We start from the raw sequence: 25,492 nt of genomic DNA, 5'->3' as shown, positions 1-25,492 counted from the left end.
AGAACAAAAAAAAAGCAATGTTTTTACAACCTACATTCTAGGATTTTGCAGGAGGCATTTGTGGAGATGGTGAAAGCATTGTTTGCCTTCTTCCAAAACTCTTTGTATTCTGGAATGGCTCCTATAGATTGCAAGGAAACAATGTAATTTAACAATTTAAGGAGAGTTGGAGGGAAAGTAGGGAATTACAATTCACCAATTTGCCTGTTATCAAAGACGCTGGAATCTAATTGTGGAAGTCATAAGGCATTTGCAAAATAACCTGACAAAGAGCCTTCAACCTAAAACCTTGCTGTTTCTCACCCCATAAATGCCGCCCAACTTGTTGTTTTCATCATTATATATTTTAATTACAGAATTCCAGCATCTGCAATTTTATTGATCGTCATTCATTTGGAAAATAGTAAAGGGATTGGGCAGAATCAACATGGACAAGGACAAAATTATTTTGACATATCTATTGGAATTTATTGAAATTGTAGAATAGATGAAGGTGAGCAAGTTGATGTGATGGAGTTGGACTTTCTAAAGTTCTTGATTAAAGTGCCACAAACAATTATTAAACAAAACTGGAATATATGGTACTGGGGGCAATGTATGGGCTGAGATTGGTTAATGGATAGAAAGCAGTAGGAACGGACAGGTTGTTTATTGATTGGGAGGTTATGAATATTGGGGTTATCACTGCTTTCGATGCAAGGACACTGGTTGTTCACAATTTATATCAATGATTTGGAATAATGGAACGAGTCCAACATACCCAGTTTGCTGATGATAAAAAGCTAGGTGGTTCTGTCGGCTGTGAGAGATGATTCAGTGGCATATAGAAAGGCTAAGGTAAGGGACAAGGACATGTCCCATGGAATATAACGTAGAAAATTCGCAGGTTATCCATATTAGTAGAAAATATAGAAAAGTGGAATATTTTTTAAATGGTGAAAGACATGGGTCTTTTTGCAAGAGAATTTAAATACAAAAGCAGATACCTTACTTTAATTATTACTGTGGCCGTACAATATCGGATCTGGTAGATTGTTTTATATTAATGTTTTCATGATTTGGCATCGCTGACTGGTCCAGTATCTGGCGCCCATCCTTAGTTGTCCCTGAACAGATCTGGTGTCCCTATCTATAAGAGATTTATACTTGCAAGAGAGGGAGCACAACGAAGTTTCAGCTGACTGATTTCTGAGATGTCAGATTTGTCATATGAGATTAGCAGACTTGTCCTGTACTCTTGCATTTTAAAACAGTGATCTTATTGAAGCATCCAAAATACTAAGGCTTGAAAGGTAGATGCAGGATTGTTATTTCCCTGGCTGAGGTGTCCAGATCCAGCATCACGGTCTCAAAATAAGAGGATTCGGTGGCATACAAGTTGTTCTTTCAGAAATTAGTTTTTTTTAAATTCCTTTATCCAAAGGGTGGTGAAATATGAAATTCTCTACATTGGCAGCTCAGTTGCTGAAGATGTTTCGAAAGGCTTATAATGTATTCAGGAAACAAATGATGATAGGGTCAGAGCAGATATGTGGCACGTAAGTGATCTGTTGTGACCTCACTAAATAGAGCAGAACCAAAGTTTAAAGGAGATGTGCGGGGCAAGTTTAAAAAAAACCATGAGTTGTGGGTGCCTGAAACGAGCTACATGGGGTGGGAGTGGAGGCAGATACAATAGTAGGATTTAAGAGACTTTTGGATAGGAACATGGATATGCAGGGAATGGAGTATGGATTACGTACATGCAGGCAGGTAAGAATGAGCCTTGGCATAATATTGGGCACAGACACTGTGCTGAAGGGCCTGTACCTGTGCTGTATTGTTCTTTCGACTCTTGTTTCTATTTATTGGTCTTATAAACAGAGGAAGTAATGAGTTCGAATAAATATTAATACATTAAAACTTTTTTTTCTCAATGGTTTCTAAATGTCTGATCATTTGGAAACAAGAAAAAGCCTTTTGTCGGCAATTGGTGTCAGTTGTCCAGAGGTCCATGGGGTGGGGACCTCAGTTTATGTTGTCTGGGGCTCACCCTGCACTGTTTTGAAAACCGCAGTCTGCAAAGACAGCAGAGGAGTGGCTTGCTGCAAGGGGTTGGCTGGGTCCAGTGCAATGGTGTCATGCCTTAAACTGAACACGTCAACAGCAACTTTTTGAAAACAGGATTCTACTGTAAGACTATGAACATAGTGATCATGGGAAAACTAACCTTTAGTTTCTCTAAACTTTTGCATTTAAACATTGTGAAAATCTCATATACAGAAAGACAGTCTCAGAAATAGTTAAGTTTTGCAATTCTGTAAAGGAGATATTTTCAGTAAGATTCTAAAATGCACTTAATTTATTCACTTCTGTGTAATCCATACTTGAAATGCCAGAAAACCACCATTTCCGCACTGCATTAATATCAAATAGCACGGAGTGAATTTAGGGAAGATGATAAATCAAATTTGGCTTGATTTCATCACTCACAATTACATTTGTATTGTAATTTATAACCTTGTAAGAGAGAGGATGCCATTTGGCTCATTATGCACAGCTTCAACTGCAGCTGTTTACTGCAATTCCATTTTTCTTTTTCTCATTCCCCTTTCATGCACTTAAATAGCTCTGTTCAATTACAATGAATCGGTCTCAACAGCATTTCTAAATAATTCTATGATGTAATAACCTATCGTGTTAAAATGTGTACCTTGTAACTTAGTTTATTAATAATTTAAAATTAGTCTTTTAGGTTCATGTTTCAGGGTAAAACCTATTGAATCACTGACAAAACTAATTGCATGATCTGCCATTTTAGTCATTTAATACAAAGTATACATACCACCCCAAACCTCCAGAGATCCAACTCATCTCCCTCTTCCCTTCCTTTGGATGAGTGCATTTCCTTGCAAGGAGATGATCATGGATATTGCACCCAGGCTGGCAGGATTGTTAGAGCATTGGTGATAATAGTATCTCTACTTACAAGGGTGACCTAGTATATAAAAATAACTAAATTATTGCTTAAAATATTTTTAATTTTTTCCTTGCGAATGTAAAATTTTAATGGATTATGTGACATTTAGAAATCAACTTGATCCAACAATTGGCGGGAGATACCAGTACCGTAAAAAAGGCCAAACCTGACTGCAGTATTGTAATGGGGGGGGGGGGGTGATCCAGTTTGGCTGAACAGCAAGCACTGTTGTTACAAGAATGCTTGGGCATCACAGGTAAAGCCAGATACTGCTTTCATTTGCCCAAATGTGGACTTTGAACAGAAGTTCACGTTATCAAGAGTGGAAAACATGGCAGATCTTTTCCTCTCTGATGTAGATGCTCAGGCCACTTTCATCCTTCCTTGTTTTTCTTCACAGGATACAAGCAGCAGAATTTATTTTCCAAAAATGAACAAGCAGTGAGCAACCACGTTACCATGAGTTTGGGCAGACTGTCCCATTTACACATGGATGAAACATTCATCAATGAGGAGCAGGAGGAAGAGCCTTTCTATCATTCAACATAATCATCCTCAAATCCACAATCCTGAACAAATCCTGATCCCTCATTTCACTTGCATTTCATTGATTTTGGTCTTGAATTTATTTGTCTATTGATCATCCACCAGTACCATTTGGGTACCAACATCTCTCAACCTCTGTGGATGATATATCTCATCTCTCTCTCCACAGGACAGTGCCTATTCATTGGATGACAACAAACCTTATTCATGACTCTACACCTGAAGGAAACAACCTTTCACCATCTAAAAGGAAACAAATAAGAAGTGTTTGTTGGAACAGAGTGGAGCAAGGATATACTTTAGTACCGAAGCATCAAAATGAATGTCTGTGAATGCTGAACAGGAATAAAGAATGTGTGTGGGGTGCTGTCACAAATCTACAAGTTCGTGGTGTAGAATGATAATGGAAATGTTAAAAATTGCATTGAAAGAACTACTGAGAGATTTACAATATCTCACAGTATGTGAAATGGGAAGGTGGTCTCCAAAAACAATGCTTACATATTTCATATAAGCAATATTCTGAGAAACAAGAATCAATGTTATTGATGAGATTTTCTTCCCCTTGAAGCACCTGTATTGGAACTGTCAGCCAGATGTTTAGTAAAAAGGCAGATAGGTTCACTGCAGGAAACATCGAACAATTTTGCATCGCTCTCACGTGGTACTCTTTAGTTCAGTGAAGTATGATCTCTGACACAACAAACAACCAACCATTTTGTCCAAAATCAATGCTGTATTTTTCTCATTGATCTACAGGAATCAAGTCTGTTTAAAATACAGAAACCAAAGTACAGAGCAAAAAGGAGGAAATGGCAGCTGATGTATGAACTACAAGTAAAAGCCCAGATATATAAACACAGATGCTGCTTTTTTTGTCCAGCAAGTAAAACATGGCAAAATTTACATATGACCAAGAAATAAAGAGCCAGGCAACGTAGTTCTGCCAGAACCACGCTGCAAGAACCATCTGTTTAAGGACTTCATTTGCTAACAGTATTTTATCAGAAATGGTACTGTGAGATTTTTGATTCCTAAAATACTACTTTGTCTTGTATACAGATTCCATAAAAACACTGCACAATTACACAAGGTCCACACTGAATGTCCTTGCCAGTCACTAAGAATTTCTGCCCAATACAACATCCGTCATTATTGTCTGTGTTGTGGATTGAGAAATAAAGTCTCTCTCTGAACTGGGTGCCTTATTGGTCCAATAATTTTCTTCTCCACCCCCCCCCCCCCCCCCCCCAATCTCTTTTGCAAATGTAATTTGTTTTGTGTCTCTTAATGGAGTGGTATTTTGCCCCTCCCCTGCTCCCAACCATTGCCAGCGGGAGCGTTCCCTCACCATGTGTGGGCGTGAGTTTGGATGTGCAGCCTTTGTGAAAGACCTGCCTGCGGTTCTTGCATAGTTGAATTGAATATGCTTTTCTGAAACTGAACGTTAAGCACACTTCCACGTGACACTTATAGGAATAATTTTGTGATATAAATATCCAGTGAGCTTTTCTGGTTTCAGAAACCCTTTATAAAGGCTACCTAAGTAAAGAATTTAATTAGCATGTTCTGAGTATCAACAGAGTATTTACATTTGTACAGGAACCACATGGACCTCTTCTGCATATCTTGTAATTGTTAATAAGGCAAAACAAATTCAGATTTCTCAGAGTACACAGACATTTCTGGGAACCAAAGAAAGGAAAGTCATTTTTTGGCCTCAATATGGAACCTCACAGTGGATTCAATGTAAATAGGTATCCTGACAAATTATACCATAGCAACCCTGGGTATTATTAAAATAGTTTGAGGCCTTAACGGCTGGAAACTGAACACTAAAACTTAAAGCAAACAAATAAAAATGAAACAATAAAATTACAAATCCATACAAATTAGATTTCAAATATTGGAAAAATGTACAAACATGATTTCAGAATTCTCTGCACAAAGAAATCTAGAGATCTATAATTGATAATATATTAATTCCAATTATAAGCAATCTTCTGGTATCAAAGTTCAGACTTTTTAACCCTCCCAACTGTGCTTCAATTCTATAAATTTACAGCTATCTCTTGTTGCAGTGCATTGTTTGAATTAAAGGATCTCATACACAGGACAGTTCCCCCCACATTTAAGAACTACCGTGCCTCAACTTCTTTGGGATTACGAGAAGGGGAGTAGTCCCGAGACTCTGAGTTAGTGAGTGGGGTAGTCCTTCGTGGAGACACAGAGCGCGCGCTGCCTGCTGGTACGAGAGGAGGTGGAGCACTCAATGCTGCAGTTGGTGGGGTCCTGTTCAAAATCCCATTGTGATTGGCAGTGGATGGACTTAGCCTCGGGTAGTGCATTCCGCTTAAATGAGGCATAAAGGGTGGCACATGTGCCAAGTGACTGTCCATGGCTGATGTATGCAAGGCATGCAACCGGGCACGATCAAACTCTTCCCGTAGGTGCAAGCGTTCTCTTTCATCGGCATGTCGAATGCGCTCCTGCTCACGCCTGACTTCCAGAACGTGCTCGTGGTTATAGTCATGAGGCTCCCGGTCTCTGTACGACCGGTCATGTTCGTAGAAGCCGGCTGCTGTGGGGAACCTGTGCATGGGATCTGTGCGTAATGGGAACTCCATCCGCCGGTGCAAGTCAAAGCTCCGGTATGCGTCTCGCAAAGGATCTCGGACAGGATCCCACGAGAATCCAGGGTGAGGCAGACGCTCTCTTCCCGCCAGCGGGTTCATGCCAATGAAAGGCGTCACCATCCGAGCACGGTCAAGCACATTCATGTTGTTCATCTGATGGATGCTGCTCATTGTAATGGGCATGGGGCCCACAGAATGGCCAAGTGGAAGTCCATGTAGGGATGCATGGTGAGGCGGCTCACTGCTCCTGGGATGCTGTGATGAGTCCGAGCTTATCACCATCACCTCATTATCCTCTTTTCGTTCTTCTTTTATCTTTACGTCGTTCTTTATTTTCTGATGGTCACAGGATTCAGCTTTCCTTTCACTATCTTTGCTAATTGAATTGCTGAGCTTCATGCTTTCACTCAGCAAAGTTCTGTTGTATGGAGAAGTGGCTCTCACAACGGGCTTGACGTTGTCTTCTGGTAGCCTCCTCTCGTGGACCTGACTTTCCTTTATCGGTGAGCGATTCTCCTTGATTTTATGCTCGATGCCGGGTAACTCCCTCAGCGAGTCTGAGTGCTCTCTCTCTAGCTCCTTTGATCTATCCCGCTCAGTGGTGCTATGATGCCTTGTTGGATCATTCAAGCTTCGGCTATTGCTGTGGATGAGGTTGTTGATTTGGTAGTTGACTGGGGCAGATGCTGGCGACGATCTGTTGGAGTGCCTGTTTTTCTCCACTCCATCTCTGGAAAAATATACATAAATTATTTCAAAACAAGTAATGTTTTTAAATGAAGTAATCTGGTTAACCAGCCCAAAACTAATGAACCTAAGAATTGGGGAAATTACAAGTTTTCAGGCAATTACTTTATAAAAGTTCATAAGTCATAGGTGCAGAATTACACCATTCAGCCCATCGAGTATATTAACTATCCAGTAAACCCAGCATGTTACTCAGAAATATTGCGTTTATCCCTTTGGAATATTAAGGTCAAATCTGACCTTTGCCTTTACAAATACAGATCAATGGCTGCAAATACCCATCATTGACTTGTTGCCCGCAATAATGCAAAAGTGTTAAAACTTACAAATAACCACATTTTTACTCATATTTCTGACAAAGTGAAATATAGTTAAAAAAACAATAGGATAGGAAAGGCGATTAGAATATTTTTAGGCAGTGAGATATGAACCAAAATTCACTGCCTTTGCAAGGTTCGTGGAAGCAGATTTAACAGCAACAATCTGAAGAGTTAACTGCATACTTAGAAAGGAAGAATTTGTAGGGCAGTTGAATTGAAGCTATCTTAAAGAGGCATAATGGGTTGAATGGCCTTTGATGTTGCATATTCTAACAAAATATCTCTTGGAATTGAGATTCCCAAAGGCTTTAACTTTTCATGTGGCTTAGTCATACTTTGCACATTTAAATTTTATTTCTTTCAAGATTTGGACTGCCTAACTCATTTTTTTTTAAAGGCAATTATTTCCATATTATCATATCATATCATATATATACAGCCGGAAACAGGCCTTTTCGGCCCCCCAAGTCCGTGCCGCCCAGTGATCCCCGTACATTAACATTATCCTACACCCACTAGGGACAATTTTTTTAAATTTCTTTTTATTTTTTTACATTTTACCCAGCCAATTAACCTACATACCTGTACGTCTTTGTGTTTCCATTAACAATAAATCATCAGGCCTGATATAATCCTGTTTGGGATTTTGCCTTGCAGCACAGATCTGGTTGAGGCAGGATCACGGAGAGAATCTCGAACCTGGACATCTGGCCATTACTGACTGCTGGCAACTCAAACTCATGGCTGCTTGGTTTGCACAGCACTAAGAAACAATTACTCTATCCATCTACTTGATAGAACTACAAAAGAAAATTACATCCAGATCTAAAGCACCCTTGTTCCCCACATACCACTATGATTGCAGAATAACGATCCCATGCTTTGTTATATCACAGGCCTTTGAGCAAGAAGGCTCAGTTACTTAAATAGGCTGGGAACACATGCTGGCAACAGACTGGCGGAACTGGCAAATAAACTCATGAGTGCACGACTGTATTGGTGAATGCCCTATATGGGTCAGTCCTAACTACCTCAAGTCAAATTTATTTGTCACATACACATACACGATGTGCAGTGAAATGAAACCTGAGCATGTTGGACTGGTTTCTCTTTGCATTCTACGTTGAACTAGGTTATCACCACAGTGATTATAACTGGCTTTAAAGTGTGAGAGTTCCTATCATCTAAGGCTTGCAGATTACTGCTGGAAAACCTGTAATAAGTGCAGAGTGAACACTGCCCAGGGATTGGATTCAGCTAGATTGCGATGACTTCCATGGTTAAAGTTTCTTCAAGTTCCTAAATACAGCAAATATTAAAGATACCTGGGCATCTGATTTCTACAAAACCATCCTAAAAACTCAAATCTGTGAAAAAAATACATGCACCAGGTCCAGAACAGAGTGATGGAAACCAAGGATTCCCATCACTGAAAACTAGTCATGGAAAACTTTGATTAAAACACAAGAGAACCAGCACCTTTCTTTCTCTCTGTCATTTTTAAGTGATGATTCTCTTTTCTCCAAATCTCGATCTCTGTCGTGATTAGTTACTGAGGAGGTTCGCTCCGAATCCCCTGGCTTTGGCCATTGAGGTGGAGTTGGAAATGAAGGTGGCGTTCGATGGAGACGATTCCATGGCTCGTGAGCATTGTTGAGGCTCTGTATACCTGGACCTTCCTTGTGACCAAACATGCTGTTGGAAGCTGAGAAATTGGAACATGGAAGAAATTATAATGACCAAAATGGATCCTTTAAAAATCACAAATAGCACATAAAAATATTAAATTATAAAAATGAAAAAACTCGGCGAGCAGTTAGAACGTCCATCTCAAAACAGTCAGACCCAGGCTTTGTATTATTGTCAAGTACTTGACTGGTAATGGCATTATACACTGAGACACCCAATGAAGGTGTGACTTCAAATACAGCAAATACACAACTTCACAACAACAGAGACCACAAACCGACACCTGAAAGCCTGCACGCCTGCACCCTGAAAGGCTGGGTTACACCCAGTTAAATCCATTTCCTGAGATAGTCAGGTACGAAAACTGTCTACCTGCTGTCACATTCATGGGAGGCTTGTCTCTGTCCCACGCTCCAGGGACAGTTATCAGATTTCAAGGGCAAGTTTAACAATCTTCTCATTTGAAATAAACTGGCAAGTCTCAGCCAAGACATTCAGTTGACTGCAGTCCATTAAAAGACTTAAATTTTGCATGAAATAAATATGCTGGCAAGCAGCCAAAGCCAGTCAAAGCAAACAACTGTGCTACTGCCTAAATAAATACATTATCTTAAGCAACTGTTTTGACAACACAAAGAATAATGGTACTTCAAATGTACAATACAAACAATTACTAACCAAGTGCTGGATTGCCTAATCCTCCAAAGGCACTGATGCTGAGGTTTCCAAGGCCGCCATAGGTATTTGATCTATTGAATGGATCTAAAAAACATTGATTAACAGGCATTCAGCCACATCTAGAAAAGCCCATCTCTGACATCTGCAAGAAACAATTTATCGACAAAGTCTAAGGAGGATTTATCCAGTATTTCCACATTTATCCACATTTTTCTTGATGAAATTTGCCCAGGCAATTTTTTCCATAAACAAACACAATCTGACTCCTCTTACCCAAAACGACAAAATCAGTTGCCACATCACCTGCCCTCTATGATTACAATCAGTTCAAAGTCAGTATTTATATCATCAGGCAACTGTTTGTTTTGCTGTACACCTATTGTTTCCACCGGTGCAGGAATCTACAGAATATTTTGTCAGGACTTATGGAATAAACCCATTCCTTCCTTGATATGCAAGTAAAATGTAAATAAACGTTCAAATTATGCTGCCAGAAACCACAATATAAACTGTCACTAAAGTTCTTTATGTCTACATTATTTAGTCATTTATTCAAATGCAGCAACAGACCTATCGAGACTTTGCTGTTAACCTTGTTTTCAGATCCTCCAGCACAATTGTAAATTTTCATAATGAAAATCTTCTCACTCATGAAAGAATTGAGCCTGGTTAGATTTTGCTCAAATTCTCTCTCTTGAGTTTCTTATTTTACAAGATTAGAAAAAGCTGTTATGTTAATTCTAACAGCTCGACACATACATCTGAAAGATAGTTTTAACTGCTGGTGGGTGGCTGGCATTGCACAGCCCTTTGCATGCACTGCACATCCAAGTTGCAGCAAAAAAAAAACAGCTGATGATGGATGGTGCAGGAATCCACAGAAATATTTTGTTAGGACAAGGAAAAACCCATTCCTTCCTTGATATGCAAGTAAATATGTAAATAAACATTCAAATTATGCTGCCAGAACAGAAACCACAATATGAATGGTCACAAAAGTTCTTTACGCCTACATTATTTAGTCATTTTAACTTCCTGAAAATTAAGTCAGTCATAAAGAAAAACCATATATTGGGCGAAAATATTAAAGTGGTTCCAATGGTAGCTTTAATAAATGTAGCTTTAGCTTAAAAACCCAACATATGACAATAATTTTCATAGGCACATTTTTTCTTTTACTTTCAATATTGAAAGCATTCCATGGATATGATTTAAATTTTACATGCACTTAGCCCATTAATAAACACAAATGTATATTGACAGAAAAAATATCAGCTATGTGGGCTTTAGTAAAATATTTGACAACATTCCTTGTGATCGGCTGGTCCAGGAGTACTTCGTATATGTGAGTCCTGGTACGTTGGGTACAAATTTGATAACAAAGGGTCATGGTGCAAGGGTGTTTATCTGACTGGAGGTCTGTGACAAGTGGTGTTCCACAAGGATTAAGGCTGGGACCTTTGTTGTTCGTAATATAACTTATTTGGATGACAATGTAGGTGGAATGATTGGTAAGTTTGCAGACAATTCAAAAATGGACAGAGTTGTGGATAGCAAGGAGGTTTGTCAAAGGATACAACAGGAAATAGATCAGTTGGAAATTTGTATGAAGAAATAGCAAATTAAGTTTAATCCGATCCAGTGTGAGTTGTTACATTTTGGTAGGTCAAATACAAGCAAAAAGTATAAAGTGGCAAGACCCTGAGAGGCATTGACGTACAGAGAATCTTGGGGTGCAAGTCTATATCTCCCGAAAGGGCAACAAGTGGATAGTGTGGTGAAGGCAGGCTTCATTGGTCAGGGCATTGAGAATAAAAACTTGCAAGTCATGTTGTAGCTGTATAAAACTTTGGTGAAATCACTTTATCTTTAATCCAGGATTTTGCCCATAGAAAATGGGTGACCTGCTGTCCACATCCGAGTGGAAGGCAAGCAGTCAGCTGTGAAAGCAGGGTAATGAACGACACAGGCCACATGAACCCGCTATTACGATCTTAGCTTCACTCAATAAAAACAAATCATATAAGACAATAACTGCAGATGCTCGTACAAATCGATTTATTCACAAAATGTTGGAGTAACTCAGCAGGTCGGGCAGCATTTCGGGAGAGAAGGAATGGGTGACGTTTCGGGTCGAGACCCTTCTTCAGAAGAAGGGTCTCGACTCGACACGTCACCCATTCCTTCTCTCCCAAGATGCTGCCCGACCTGCTGAGTTACTCCAGCATTTTGTGAGTAAAAACAAATCATCTTTGATTCAGAGAAAAGAATAGTAGTCCTTCAAAAATCAGGAGTTACTCTGTCAAAACTCTAATTGCTAACAATAAAAATGTTGCAGCATGTTTCGTTAACTTATATGTCCATCTGTGGAGGGAACTGGACAGAAGATGGTTAAGGTCCTGTCGCCTGTACATTCCTCCCCCCACAGATGTTGCCTGACCTGCTGAGCTCCTCCAATGATTTTTTTAAAACTCTGTATGGATGCATTCTATTCAGGATCCAAATTCACTCTATGTTGGAGCGTCCTTCATTTCACTAAGATTGCCAATGCACTTACTGCCATACTTGCACAACTCAGGATCTGTAATGGCTCTAAACCATCTTATTCATTTCACTTTGAGAATCGGCACTATTTGTGTTTTAGTGCCAGTGGCAGACCTGGTGACACAAATACCTGATGTTGCATCTTGTAACTTGGTGATGACGTAACGGCTTAACTGGGTAGAGTTCTCGCATGGACATCAGAAATAGCATTGATACCGTGTGATGCCAAGAGTGGCCTGGTTACCAGTATTGCAGAAACTTTGGTAACATCTTTCAAAACTGAAATAACTGAAGTTAAACCCGCCAAAAGAAAAGTGTAGACTGAAAAGTAGATATGGCTGCAACAGAATACAGGAAGAATACAATTATAGTCCAAATTTGGAGGATACCTGTTCCTTTTCTTACCTGCCAGGTGACCAGTGGGTAAATAGCTGCTGTGATGATGAGGTGGTGGCCCAAAGGTGGTTGCAGCCGGGTGTGCATTACCTACAAGGTGCATTTAAAAAAATCTTGGTTAAATGAAGGATAAAGGAGTTAAGAAAATATGAAAGCAACAATCCATCAATACTGTTAACTAGTCATCTGAGTATAGAGATACATGGAGTCATTTCAGTGAACACGCACATACAGTTCAAATTATTACTACATCATCAACCCAGGAGGGAGCTCTCTGTTGCAATGGAAATTCATTGAAACACATTCACTGCTCTACTTCCACATGACTGATGGAGACTGTCATTTTCCAATCCACCAAGATTACAGGACACATCTAAGAGATGAGAACCCTAGTGACGGGTTTAAAATTAGATCTCTTACAAACTTTTGTATTGCACAGGACAGTAGGCAGCCAGGCAATAATGAAGATCCTGCAGAGAAACCAGGAGAAATACTGCAAAGTTGGCAGGTAGTTATTGCACATTGCATTGGTTGGTCAGCCAACCGTCTGTCTTGTGGGCAGCTAGTCAAAGTTAACGTGCCGACCTACAGCACCAAGAATATCAGCTTATCTACAGTGGCTTGAAGCAAAGTTCAATGTACTAATAGTGAGATGAAAACTATACACTGTGAACTGTTCATCTGATGGCAATTTAGTTAATGGGTTTGTGTTGCTACATATTATTGATTTTCAAGAACCTTTCATTAAAGAAAGGTTCTTTTCTACACAAAAGAAAACCAGCATTTTTTTAAATGATGTTGAAGACAACATTAAAAAACAGCGAGAGCAACTTTGATGGAGGAATGGAAGTGTCAGGAGAGAAGATTTGATATGTAACAAACTGAAAGGAATTGGAAAGTACAAGACTATCACTGAAATGGAAGAAGTTCTAGTTCCTTGAACTAGGACACACAACAAGTTACAGTCAAAAGGATAAATGAAATTATAGAAGGCAGATCGGACAAGACCATTCAGACAATTGGGCTTTGCATACAAATTGGGAAAAGTAACACCACACTATCTGGTGAATGGGGAAAATAAACAAGTAGAATATAGTTCAGATGAGAGTGTTTTGCACAAGTCACTGCTTTTATAGCAGGGATGAGGAGAATCTAAGCCAATATCAGACCTTTTAAAATTACAAGTTTTAATCTATGCATATCATTGGCATTGATTTATTATTGTCACGTGTACTGAGATACAATGAAGAGACAAGTGTGTATATGTAATGGTGTCATCAAACAAATTAGAAAAAAGTCATTAAGTTTGGCGTACCCACTTTGGGGTTTGGCAATTAGCTGCACAATGACTGTAGGGATCATCGGATTGAATTGGAAATTAAACATGGGTAGAACTTGAACCTAGGGCCTGATGGGTACATGGAGATCCTTAAAATATTAAATTCTATTGGCTGGGTTACTTAATTTGAATAAAACAATCTTTATTCGCATATAAACTGTCAATCATAGCTGTAGTCAGGCAATACATTCCGCAAATGTTTTATTGATTGCATGAACTAAAAACCAAAAGCTCCTTCATCAGGTTGCAATCTGCCTGCCCGTTGGGACAGTTGAGAAAGATGTCTGCATTCTCCATTGTCATGTTGGAAGATGAACAGTGTACAAGACTCCCTCTGGATAAAAATCCACAAACTACAATAGAATATAAACAAAGATAGGGAATTAACCATTTCATATTTCCAGGTGATGACATACCTGTGCTTGAGAAGAGAGGCCTGGCAAGGTCATGTGGATATGAGAAACCTGGAAACATCCCAGGCGCAGGTGGCCGGCTAAACAGGTCCAGTTTACCCCCGATTTCAAGTTTGTGATGATCCATTGATATTTGTTGCTTTGAAACCATGCAATTTAATAACACATAAAAGGAAACAATTAGTCTACAATAAAATTTTGCTTAAGATCTGCTCTCTGCATGATACAAACAGAAAAGTGTGGTCAAAATTGTATTTATTTTTGATCTTAGTCATGAAAAACTCCAAAGAAAATCCTGCTCAGAAATTTGAGAACATTCTTTAAAATAAATGAATATTGGTTATAGTTAAGGGTTAATGTATCTGGTTACACACATTGCCAAATTTTCACTCTGTTAACATTGGTTATTTAATATTTTTACTGATAACTAAATAAAAAATGCAAAATGCACTCATTTCAGGAGTGTCAAGGCTCCTCATTGCAGTACCTTTAATTTTTGCTGGTGATGGTAGATTTGCCAGGCAATTTGCACATGAACAGCACACCACTTCCCAGGCTTCTGCAAGACATAAACACATAACAGATCGTAAAAGACATTTCAACGGTAGTAACGAAAACATGGAAATCCACACGCCTATTGAAATAAAATGTAAACCAGTCACTTAACGCGGCAAGCAAAAAAAAAAAAGAACTCCAGCCAAAAAGTATGCTGTGAAGTTTAAAGTAAATATTTGGCCCAGGTGAGTTGAGAGAACACGAATCCAGAATTCATTTTCAATGAGTTAACTAAACGTAGACATGTCTAAGAATAGTCTTCAGATAGAACATGCTTTGCATTCCATACTGGAACTGGCTTATTCCTTCCATATTTTAGAGAGGAACACCAAGGCAACACACGAGAAATTTGATTTACTCGTGCTAGTTTGTCTCTGGAGAGATCATAAATTCCATGTCAGTTGATGTAAAAGTAACTGAGGTTCATCCTCTGTCCTTCATTTAGTAAAAAATCTTGACTTTCATTGAGAAATTCAGCACTTTATCCGGGCAATGGAGGTTTTGCTATGCAAAGAAGAACTTAACTTGAAGAATGGGAACTATTTTATCTTTGGTAAGTGATCTTCTCCATGTGCCAGAAGCTGTCTTACGAAAGATTTTTTATTTATAATGAACAAGATGAAACTGTTTAACCACAGATTACACCAGGTGCCAAAATGACCCTGTCAAACTGTATGGCATGAAAGGGAGCTTTAATGTGCAGATTATTCCATGTGGCTGCTTTGAAAGCATCCTCTATATATTAAGTTTCCTCACAATTAATGCATATTTAGGTTACAGTTCTTCTTAAATGACCTTTAATCTTTCCTAGGGTGTTGAATTATTACTTAAGGATGAAATTGAAAACATTTTTCCACACTGGCAGATATATCCCACAATTCATTCAACCATTTCCAGCTTGCTGATAAAACAGGCCCAATGTCATCTTCCACAAATGACTAGATTTCCTACGCATACAGCAGCACAGCAGACTTATCCAAGCGTCCATTCGGTAGAATCTAATTTCTCCTTCACAGTCGAGTGTACAGAATTATAGAATGATTATTCCTGGAGCCCAATGACATTTGGATACCAGATATAGCATGAAATTGAGATGAGGTGTGAGAATGTGTCTATCCCTGATAAGGAGTCATTAGAGCAAATTACTGAGCACTCTCACACTGAGACCAAAGCCATCTATGTTACTATTTATAGAACAGCAGCATTAGTTTTTACAGTGGCAAGTTCACAACATTTATGCAAGACAAAAATTTTAGCAAAAGTGGGGATCAGATATTTTGCTCCTACTCACCCTCTTTCTTCCAGAACATCATTTTCTTCATTTACTAGTGTTAGGAACACTAGTCAGCTAATACCAGGTCTTACACAAAAGCATTGGATCAGAGACCTTACAGAAAGCATTCTGTGCTTAGCATATCAAGTATGTTGTGCTTGAAGTAGCTTGAATATCCCTGTTAACTGTGGTGCCTACTTGATGAGTGATTGATTTTGGTATTTGAGAATGAGAATCTGCCAATATATTACTAATTACAGCATCCTTTTTCTGGGAGGGTGCAGGGGTACAGGGAGAGGTAAAAATATATCACACACCTTTCTTGCATCGCCTTGCATGGTTCAAGCATCGCCCAAAACAGTCAAAAAAGCACAAAGTGAACCAACTGTCTTATGACCCTGAGGGGATCTTAAAAGAATTGGTGAAAGCAGGCATCAAGGAAATTGTAAGTAGTTCTGCAGGGCTTCAATGGCCAAATGGTGAAGAATTCAGGAACTAATCAGGTTTATAAAAATAGATGATGAAATTGTAGTAACTCCTTGAATTCTATTGTGAACTCGTTACAATTGAGAGTGGAAGGGGGGGATGAATTAGATGTTCAGATACCAAATAGAAAGCTCATTTGGAAATTTCACAAAGAGGCAGAACTGTAGGACCACGGAAATGACTGGCAATCCCAAGATCTGGTTTTCGAAACCAAATAATTTTTTTCTGACAATGAAGAATGTTACTGTTTTTGAAGAGTCATTTCTGTTCATCCAAAGAGCCAGCATATTTCCAGTACTGCGTGAACAGAGCTCTGAAACTGAAGTTCTGGGAAAGATTCATCGCCGGGTGTGCTAAGATCTGAACCAATACTTTATTCAAGTTATACTTACGCCCAGTTGTTTTTGAGGTAGATTTACCCTTTTGAGTGGGAGCTGGAAGAAAACAGTAAACACAAATGAAACACTGAATGCTTCGTGGATGAAACCATGTCAAAAATAGATGTCTTGAATATTTTTAAATAATCTGATCCACGTTTGTCCCTTGGCCTTCCATGGAACTGGTGAAAGAAGTTGCAGAATGTAAAGAAGTGTTCAGTAGGAAGACAGAAAGCTGAAGCCGCACAGATTTTTAAAGCCAGAACTTTGCGATAACTTCATTATCAGTGAACATAAGTTGCCAGAAGTTGCACGAACTTCATGTTTCAAAGAAAGATTGTATTCACATTGGATGTATCTATTTTGAAGTGTGGGTAACCACAAAAAACTTTCAGTTGATGTGAACAGGCAAACAAGAGGTGAAGATGGGACCCTGTGTAGACCACAGGAAGGAGCTGGGAGTTCATGCCGTATAATTTGGTTGGTTGGATCCATGCCGTAAACCATGAATAATGAACCTCAACATCTTGAACTAAGTAAAAGCACTTTCCATATTTGTTCATTTATAGCACTTTGGAGAGGAGCATCATCAAGTTAATTTGTCCCAGTGTTTTAAGTCTCCAAAGAAACATGATGCAAATGCATTCATTGTTACAATCTCCATACTTGCAAGAGGAAACAGTCTTTGATTAGAGAAAGCTTAATACTATTGAGAAGGTTAACAAATTTCAAAGGCAGTCTGGACCACCTTTGCTCTATGAACTCAATTATCAAATTATTTCATCATTTCCTTGTACTGGTGGCTTTTTATGAAACACCAGGATGTGTAAAGCTGGACATTTCAGAAGTAAATTAAGCTAAATGATTTCCTCTTTAGACTTTTATGTCTGGCCAATTAGAACCACAAAGAATATTTTCGACAACGCAGAATGTCTGGAAAACAAATTTGATTCAAAATGCAAAATCCCCTTTTACTTCAAACATAATTGCTTTATATTTTCCAACACAACATACGCAATTCCCTGACGGAGCTATCTGATTAGACACTTGCCCAACGCGAGAGCTGCATGTCAAAAAACATGACCAAGCATTCAAAAATCCTGTTCACTTGTTAAACACATCCCAGATGCACTCAGCCTGCTTGCTGGATGTCTCCCGAACAGAGAAAATAAATAAGTCTTCTTGTCTTGTTTCTCCAGAACCACAAGGATACAAGAGAAAATCCAGTGCATAAACATCCATGCACTGGCATGTGACGTGAAATTTGATATGCATATGAAATATGTGGATTACATAATTCAATGAGGTCCTGCCAAAATTAGTCAGAACAATTAGCAGCTAATTTCCAAGAAACACCAATGATTATAAACCGATTATAAAACACATGTCTGAAATAATGCAAGAAAATAATTTATTCTAAAAATATACAGTTATTTAAAATGACAAGTTTTCTAAAATGGTGATCACTAAAAAGTAATTTCACTTACTCTTATTGACTGTCTGTAGGAGTCTGATAATTGCTAGAAAAGATGAGACATCACATATTGATAGGAACAAAATATTAAAGGGAACTGACAATATAAAAATTATCTTGGATACTAAGACGACTGCCGGCAGTATCCAATACATTAAATTTACTCAAACATATCCCTCAGTGGTAATTCAAAGGATTCTTGGGATATATATGTTTCTTTTTAAAACATCAGATACAAACCAAATGCTCATGTCACCATCAGTAAAGGGGCAAATTAATCTTCGTGAAAGGATTTACACAGTAAAATGAAAATGTATTCTGAAAGTTAAACTAATACAAAGCATATTATCCATGTCGGCTCCATGTCACGGTTAATATTCATCATCAGCACCTTTGCCGCTACATACGCTCTATTATTACTGTGAACCCTATATTACAGTGACTTATTTTAAATGAAGTTTGAACAACTTTTGAGTTTGTTGGACTTTTGAGTTTTTCTTACTGATTAGATTTATTTTAAACTTGTAAATTAGGGGTGTCAGGGGATATCGGGAGAAGGCAGGAGAATGGAGTTAGGAGAGAGAGATAGATCAGCCATGAATGAATGGTGGAGTTGGCCTCTTCGGTCAAATGGCTAAATTCTGCTCCTATTACTTATGAACATGAATCTTCATGAAATTTTAAATAAATCTTATTTTATATCAATTTTGTGCAAAAGGCATTTCAAACTCAACAGCAGTAATTACCAGTGATGAATTCAGATGAGCTATGCTTTTTGTTAGGTCAACTACTTGATAAGGAGGACAAACCATTTACCACTTTACCATTCCTTCTCTGCTTGTCCTGCTGAGTTACTCCAGCATTTTGTCTCCACCTAACACTTTATCACATGATCTTCAAGGGATTAAATATTGGGAGAGTTTCAACAATCAGCATTACCACGACTCTAGGCAATGACGCTTATTCTCCAGCTACTTTCATGCAAATTGAGACATTATTTACTGCAGATTAAAATGGATTTCTGTACACATTAAAATAATTTATATAAGAATCAAGGACTTCATCTACACTGTTTACCCTCCCCCTACTGTGAAATGGATCTTTTTCCTTAACAGTTGTTCCACATTGACCAATGCATTTACCAATGCTCCAGGATGACTATGCTTCAAACGTATTTCATGAATATAAATGGTTTGGAGATAACGTGGAGTAAGCTCCTTTCCTTTGTGCCTCTTTCAAATTCACAGCACCCCTCAGGTTATAGATTAAAATTATGGAGAGAAAAAAAAAAAATTGGACTTTAAAAAATAATCAGTTAAATCAATCTAATAGACACAGAGGTCTAGGGACATCAAAATACTTTGAGACAAATGTGAAGATCATGAAAAAGAAGAATAAAGTGAAGACAAAACCAAATGAACAACTATTTACCCTTTACACATACCTGCAATGAAACTGTCTGGACACTATTCACCAGTACCAGCTTCTGCATTGTGGGATAGTCATGGTTTAACTTTCAACAACTCCTGAATTCTCACATTCCTCTAGATATTCCTCAAAGCACTTCCTAAACAAGTATTATCCTTTGTTAGAATTTTACTATCCCTTATTCTTTTTCTTCTCCGGTCCCAGCAGTTAGTCCTCAGCTTCATCTCACTAGGTCCCAATTTAAATGAATTAATTTTTCCTCCACAGCTAATCATGAAAACTCACCGGGACAAAACTTGGTCAAAAATAGCTTGATCACAACATAACAGCAAAATTACTACCAACTAACTAATCCTTATAGTTACTGTTTAATCTATCAGATGACTGGAGAAGCTCAGAAGCTGCTATCTGTATCATTTGAGAATTTTCATTTTCAAATCCAGATACTTCGTGTATATTAATGCTAGTTAAACTCAGACACTTGAAGTGGATTGCACTGTTTCATTCAATGTTTTCTCAGTTCAGTAACTACACTCAGTGGCAACCCTATAAATAAAGCTTTGTGCGTGTCTGTGACATATAAAGATATTGACCACTGTTGATATATAATTTACAGTTGCTAGTACGGCTGGATTTATATCCTGTATGACACACACCAATGTCCCCCAGAGTTGCAGGCAGCTCAACTGCAATTTAGAATAGCAACAAGTGCATGCGTGTGCATCTTACACCATGTATTTAAGTCTTAGAGTTGCACATAATCTGGTGACCTTGATTTTATGTACACTAGAAAAATAGAATATCAAAACCTGGGTCATATTCCAATAAAACTGATTATTTCAGAGTAAATGGGTATAAAGCACATTGAAAACCAATCCAAAAATCTAACTATTTTAATTGCTTTGCTAACTAAAGCAAAAATCATGAAAGAACAATTAATTTTAATGTTCAAAGAACTGGTAATAAAAAAAAGGATTATTCACTTGCTGCCAGAACTAAACCGTGTCTAAAGAACAGCCACGCTGGTCGGTAGGTGAATTATTCACTGTGTATTTACCCAGTATAGGAGGGTAGTGGGAGAAACAAGGAGGAGTTGACGAGCATTTGAGAAGAAAGGGTTACATAGAAATATAGAGAATGGGGTTGACAAGATTACTCTGAGAGATGACATGCACTCAATGGGCTGAATGGCCTATTTCCATATCTTGGGAAACATGAGAAAAGATTTGTCACCAAGATGCTATTTCTCAAGGAGTATATTTTGATGAAAGTTGCAACATAACGTTTTGGTGGGTTTATTCAGAATAAGAATGACAATGATAGATTAATTTAGCAAGGAATAGTATCAAATGTGAGAAACGTTACATATTTTCTTATCTAGGCATCTTTATAAACGGTGAAGGACGAGGAAGTAGAGCAAGCCAGGGGAAGGTATTTGGGTCTTGTACAGATTAATTGAAGCATCATGAGAATTCAACATACATAGAATGCAATCATGGCTGAATATTTCAGGTTGAAAGTTATTAATTCATTTACCCTGGGGTCCTTCTGAAGTAGAGTGTGAGGAACTGCTCCTTGTCTGCTTGCTACATCAATTGGATTGGAAGTCTGGGAAAAGACAATACCTCATATAATTAACAACAACTGTCCACTGAAGTTACTGCACTACTGTGAAAAGAACTGTGAAAAGCCATCGTGTCCAAATACTTTGGAATGCTTTCTGCATTTACTACTTGTAACTAGAATACAAAGGTGACATTCCTAGATGATTATTGTAAACTGCTATCTATAGTATTACAGGAAGGATGTGAAGGCTTTGGAAAGGGTGGAGCAGAGGTTTACCAGAATGTTGCATGGATTAGAGGGCATTAGGTACAAGGAGAGAGGTTGGACAGACTTGGATTGTTTTCTCTGAAGCCTTTTTTCCCAGGATGGAAAAATCAGTTACTAGAGGACATAGCTTTAAGGTGAGAGCGGCAAACGGCAGATGAAAAAACGGTTTGAGAATGTTCTGCAGCTTCTAGAGGACTCATTCAACATATTGAACTCATGACTGTACAAACAACTGTCAAAGATTGAAGTAAAACCAAAGAAAATGCTGGAAATACTCTGCAGATTTGACAACATCCATGTTGAGTGAAGAAGAGTTAACGTTCACAGAACTTGGAAGATAGAAATCAAACATGCTGTAAGATGTGGGAGGTGTGGAAAGAAGAGTGAATATCTGTTCATAGGAATTCCATTACATCTTCCAGTTCCTCTGAATCTATTGCATCTGTCTTCCTTTTTCTTTATCCAAGGCTTCCCCTTCACCATAATTGAGAGGCTTCTCAACTGCATCTACTCCATTGCCTGCACTTGCCCCCCCTGCCTAGGTTTCCATTCCTCTTCTCCCCCCCAGAGATGCTGTCTGACCTGCTGTTACTCCAGCACGTTGTTTATCTTTGGGTTTCCATTGTTCTCACCTACGATTTTAAATGACTTCATAATGACTGCTACCTTCAATGTAATGCTACCACTGGATACACCATGTGTATGTAGTGGATTATATTGAAGGCAGCAGATATTCTGCTACACTCCATTTTGTGCATTCCAAAAAGGACTCTCTCCACAGTCCTCTGGTTCTTTTTCCCCATTTCCTCCAATACCATCCCCCATCTTCCCTTCCCACCATGCAAAGACTTAACACACATTTTCCAAGTGATGTTGCGATTCACGTTTACTTCTTCCAATTTAGTGGGCTGTGATCCAAATATGACTCGGAGCTTCCAATTGCCTCATTTTAATTTTCCATTCTCACTCTGATTTTTGTCTCTTTGGCATTTTATGCTATGACAATGCAAGCTCAAGGAAGAATATCTCAATAGACAATAGGTGCAGGAGTAGGCCATTCGGCCCTTCGAGCTAGCACCACCATTCAATGTGATCATGGCTGATCATTCTCAATCAGTACCCCGTTCTAGCCTTCTCCCCATACCCCCTGACTCCGCTATCCTTAAGAGCTCTATCTAGCTCTCTCTTGAATGCATTCAGAGAATTGGCCTCTACTGCCTTCTGAGGCAGAGAATTCCACAGATTTACAACTCTAACTGAATGTTTTTCCTCATCTCCGTTCTAAATGCCCTACCCCTTATTCTTAAACTGTGGCCCCTGGTTCTAGACTCCCCCAACATTGGGAACATGTCTCCTGCCCCTAAAGTGTCCAACCCCTTAATAATCTTATATGTTTTGATAAGATCCCCTCTCATCCTTCTAAATTCCAGTGTATACAAGCCTAGCGGCTCCAGTCTTTCAACATATGACAGTCCCGCCATTCCGGGAATTAACCTAGTAAACCCACGCTGCACACCCTCAATAGCAAGAATATCCTTCCACAAATTTGAAGACCAAAACTGCACACAGTACTCCAGGTGTGGTCTCACTAGGGCCCTGTACAACTGCAGAAGGACCTCTTTGCTCCTATACTCAACTCCTCTTGTTATGAAGGCCAACATTCCATTGGCTTTCTTCACTGCCTGCTGTACCTGCATGCTTCCTTTCAGTGACTGATGCACTAGGACACCCAGATCTCGTTGTACGTCCCCTTTCCCTAACTTGACACCATTCAGATAATAATCTGCCTTCCTATTCTTACCACCAAAGTGGATAACCTCACACTTATCCACATTAAACTGCATCTGCCATGCATCCGCCCACTCACACAACCTGTCCAAGTCACCCTGCAACCTCATAGCATCTTTCTCACAGTTTACACTGCCACCCAGCTTTGTGTCATCTGCAAATTTGCTAATGGTACTTTTAATCCCTTCATCCAAGTCATTAATGTATATTGTAAATAGCTGCGGTCCCAGCACCGAGCCTTGCGGTACCCCATTAGTCACTGCCTGCCATTCTGAAAGGGACCCATTTATCCTCACTCTTTGCTTTCTGTCTGCCAACCAATCTTCTATCCATGTCAGTACCCTACCCCCAATACCATGTGCTCTAATTTTGCCCACTAATCTCCTATGTGGGACCTTGTTGAAGGCTTTCTGAAAGTCGAGGTACACCACATCCACCGGCCCTCCCCAGTCAATTTTCCTAGTTACATCCTCAAAAAATTCCAATTAGTCAAGCATGATTTCCCCTTTGTAAATCCATGCTGACTCGGAACGATCCCGTTACTGCTATCCAAATGCTCCGCAATTTTGTCTTTTATAATTGACTCCAGCATCTTCCGCACCACTGATGTCAGACTAACTGGTCTATAATTTCCCGTTTTCTCTCTCCCTCCTTTCTTAAAAAACTCATCTCGTGACAAAAGGACACACAGCTTTCGGGAATGAACACATCAGTTAATAACAAGAAGCCAGCTTCTCCAGTTTGTATCATAATTGGAGAGTTATAAAGCAAGGTCATTAGTCTGTAAATGTTAACTGTTTTCTTCTCTCTACCAATGCTGCTTGATCTGCTGAACATTTCTGGTATTCTTTTTGTTTCAGGCTTCCAGCATCTGCAGTTTTGTGCTTTTTGATTGCTGTCTGACATTGCTCTGAACATGACACATGAAAACTAAATCACATATTTCTCTGTAAAATTGCCCAATTAAATCAAAACATTCTAAATTTGCAATTTTCTTGCAATTTGTATTCTGATAAACCTGTGAAGATACCTTTCCTTGAATGATATTTGCCTTTGTACTGAGGCTTGAATGCTCCTGAAAATGACAAGAAACCAAGAACTTACACGAAATCTAAAATAAAATATTGTACCCGATAAAAATATTTTCAACAGATAGCAGTTTCATTGCATCTACTCAAAATGCATTCATGGGCTTAAGTGCTTATTTAAGCTAGGGGCCCGTCTTCCATTTTTATCTATTCATTATTATTCTTTACATGATATATTTTACATTGAGAGGTTTAAATTAACTATTTTATTAGCTATCAGTAACACTGAAAATTACATCTTTATCACACTTTCAGATATGATAATATGTTGCTGGAAAATGAAAATTTATTCTGTTCTCCTTCTCCTGACCTTGAGTTAAGGATGCTGCATGCCTGTCCATGAAATTGCCATTTGCCTACACCACCAGTCAGATAATGAATAACCTGTTATGCCTTTAACTGGCTCCCAGCTCAGCAAAGTGGAATGCGAAGACAGTGAAATTGACTGAGGTAATCTGTCTCTCCCTACCTCAGTGACAGACGCTTCAGTCTGAAAAATGGAGGAGCACTCAGTAGTGCCGACCCAGGCAAACTTAATAACCCTGACTGATCATGGCAGCCAGAGTAAAGCATTGTGCTTAGTCAGCAGGAGCACACATAAGTCAGGCCTTCAGGGCAAAAAAATCATCTGCTCTACAGAACAGGGTAATTTGCTCGTTTGAAATGGTTCCTACCACTACAGTGCATCAGCCACAGGATTTTTGACTCCAAAGATGGGTCAAGTATTATTAACCTTCTGCAGTCTACCCTTAGGGCCTTCTTGTCTACTCAAGTTGGCATGCAAATTATGTGTAAATTTGCAGATCAGACCTGTCTCCCTTTGACAGAAACATTTTTTCTTGAATTATAAGCCTGGAAAATGCTGTACTTACTGATCCTTAGTATAATCATAGGTTAACCACATCAATCATAGTGAGGATAAA

The 25,492-nt window shown here is 38.8% G+C and overlaps 1 protein-coding gene across 7 annotated transcripts in view; it reads right to left on the bottom strand.

The window, feature by feature from the left end:
- Positions 1-4,778: 4,778 nt before the first annotated feature.
- The window catches only part of fbrsl1 (fibrosin-like 1), a 441,460-nt gene continuing 420,746 nt past the window's right edge, over positions 4,779-25,492 (bottom strand). For 5 of the 7 annotated variants that reach the window (XM_078421922.1, XM_078421923.1, XM_078421926.1 and 2 more), the window contains 9 exons: positions 21,397-21,468; positions 18,446-18,478; positions 16,974-17,015; positions 14,755-14,826; positions 14,271-14,406; positions 12,525-12,605; positions 9,576-9,659; positions 8,688-8,913; positions 4,779-6,871 (listed from right to left, as the gene is read on the bottom strand). In XM_078421922.1, coding sequence (XP_078278048.1) covers positions 5,644-6,871; positions 8,688-8,913; positions 9,576-9,659; positions 12,525-12,605; positions 14,271-14,406; positions 14,755-14,826; positions 16,974-17,015; positions 18,446-18,478; positions 21,397-21,468 — 1,974 coding nt within the window. In that variant the 3' untranslated portion in view covers positions 4,779-5,643. The remainder of the gene's footprint in view (positions 6,872-8,687; positions 8,914-9,575; positions 9,660-12,524; positions 12,606-14,270; positions 14,407-14,754; positions 14,827-16,973; positions 17,016-18,445; positions 18,479-21,396; positions 21,469-25,492) is intronic. The other 2 variants (XM_078421925.1, XM_078421924.1) reach the window with 2 other exon arrangements.

The sequence above is a fragment of the Rhinoraja longicauda genome, chromosome 25 (assembly GCF_053455715.1).
Source record: "Rhinoraja longicauda isolate Sanriku21f chromosome 25, sRhiLon1.1, whole genome shotgun sequence".
NCBI lineage: Eukaryota > Metazoa > Chordata > Chondrichthyes > Rajiformes > Arhynchobatidae > Rhinoraja > Rhinoraja longicauda.
The sequence above is the reverse complement of the archived record's forward strand: the minus strand, read 5'-3'. Positions and strand labels throughout refer to the sequence as shown.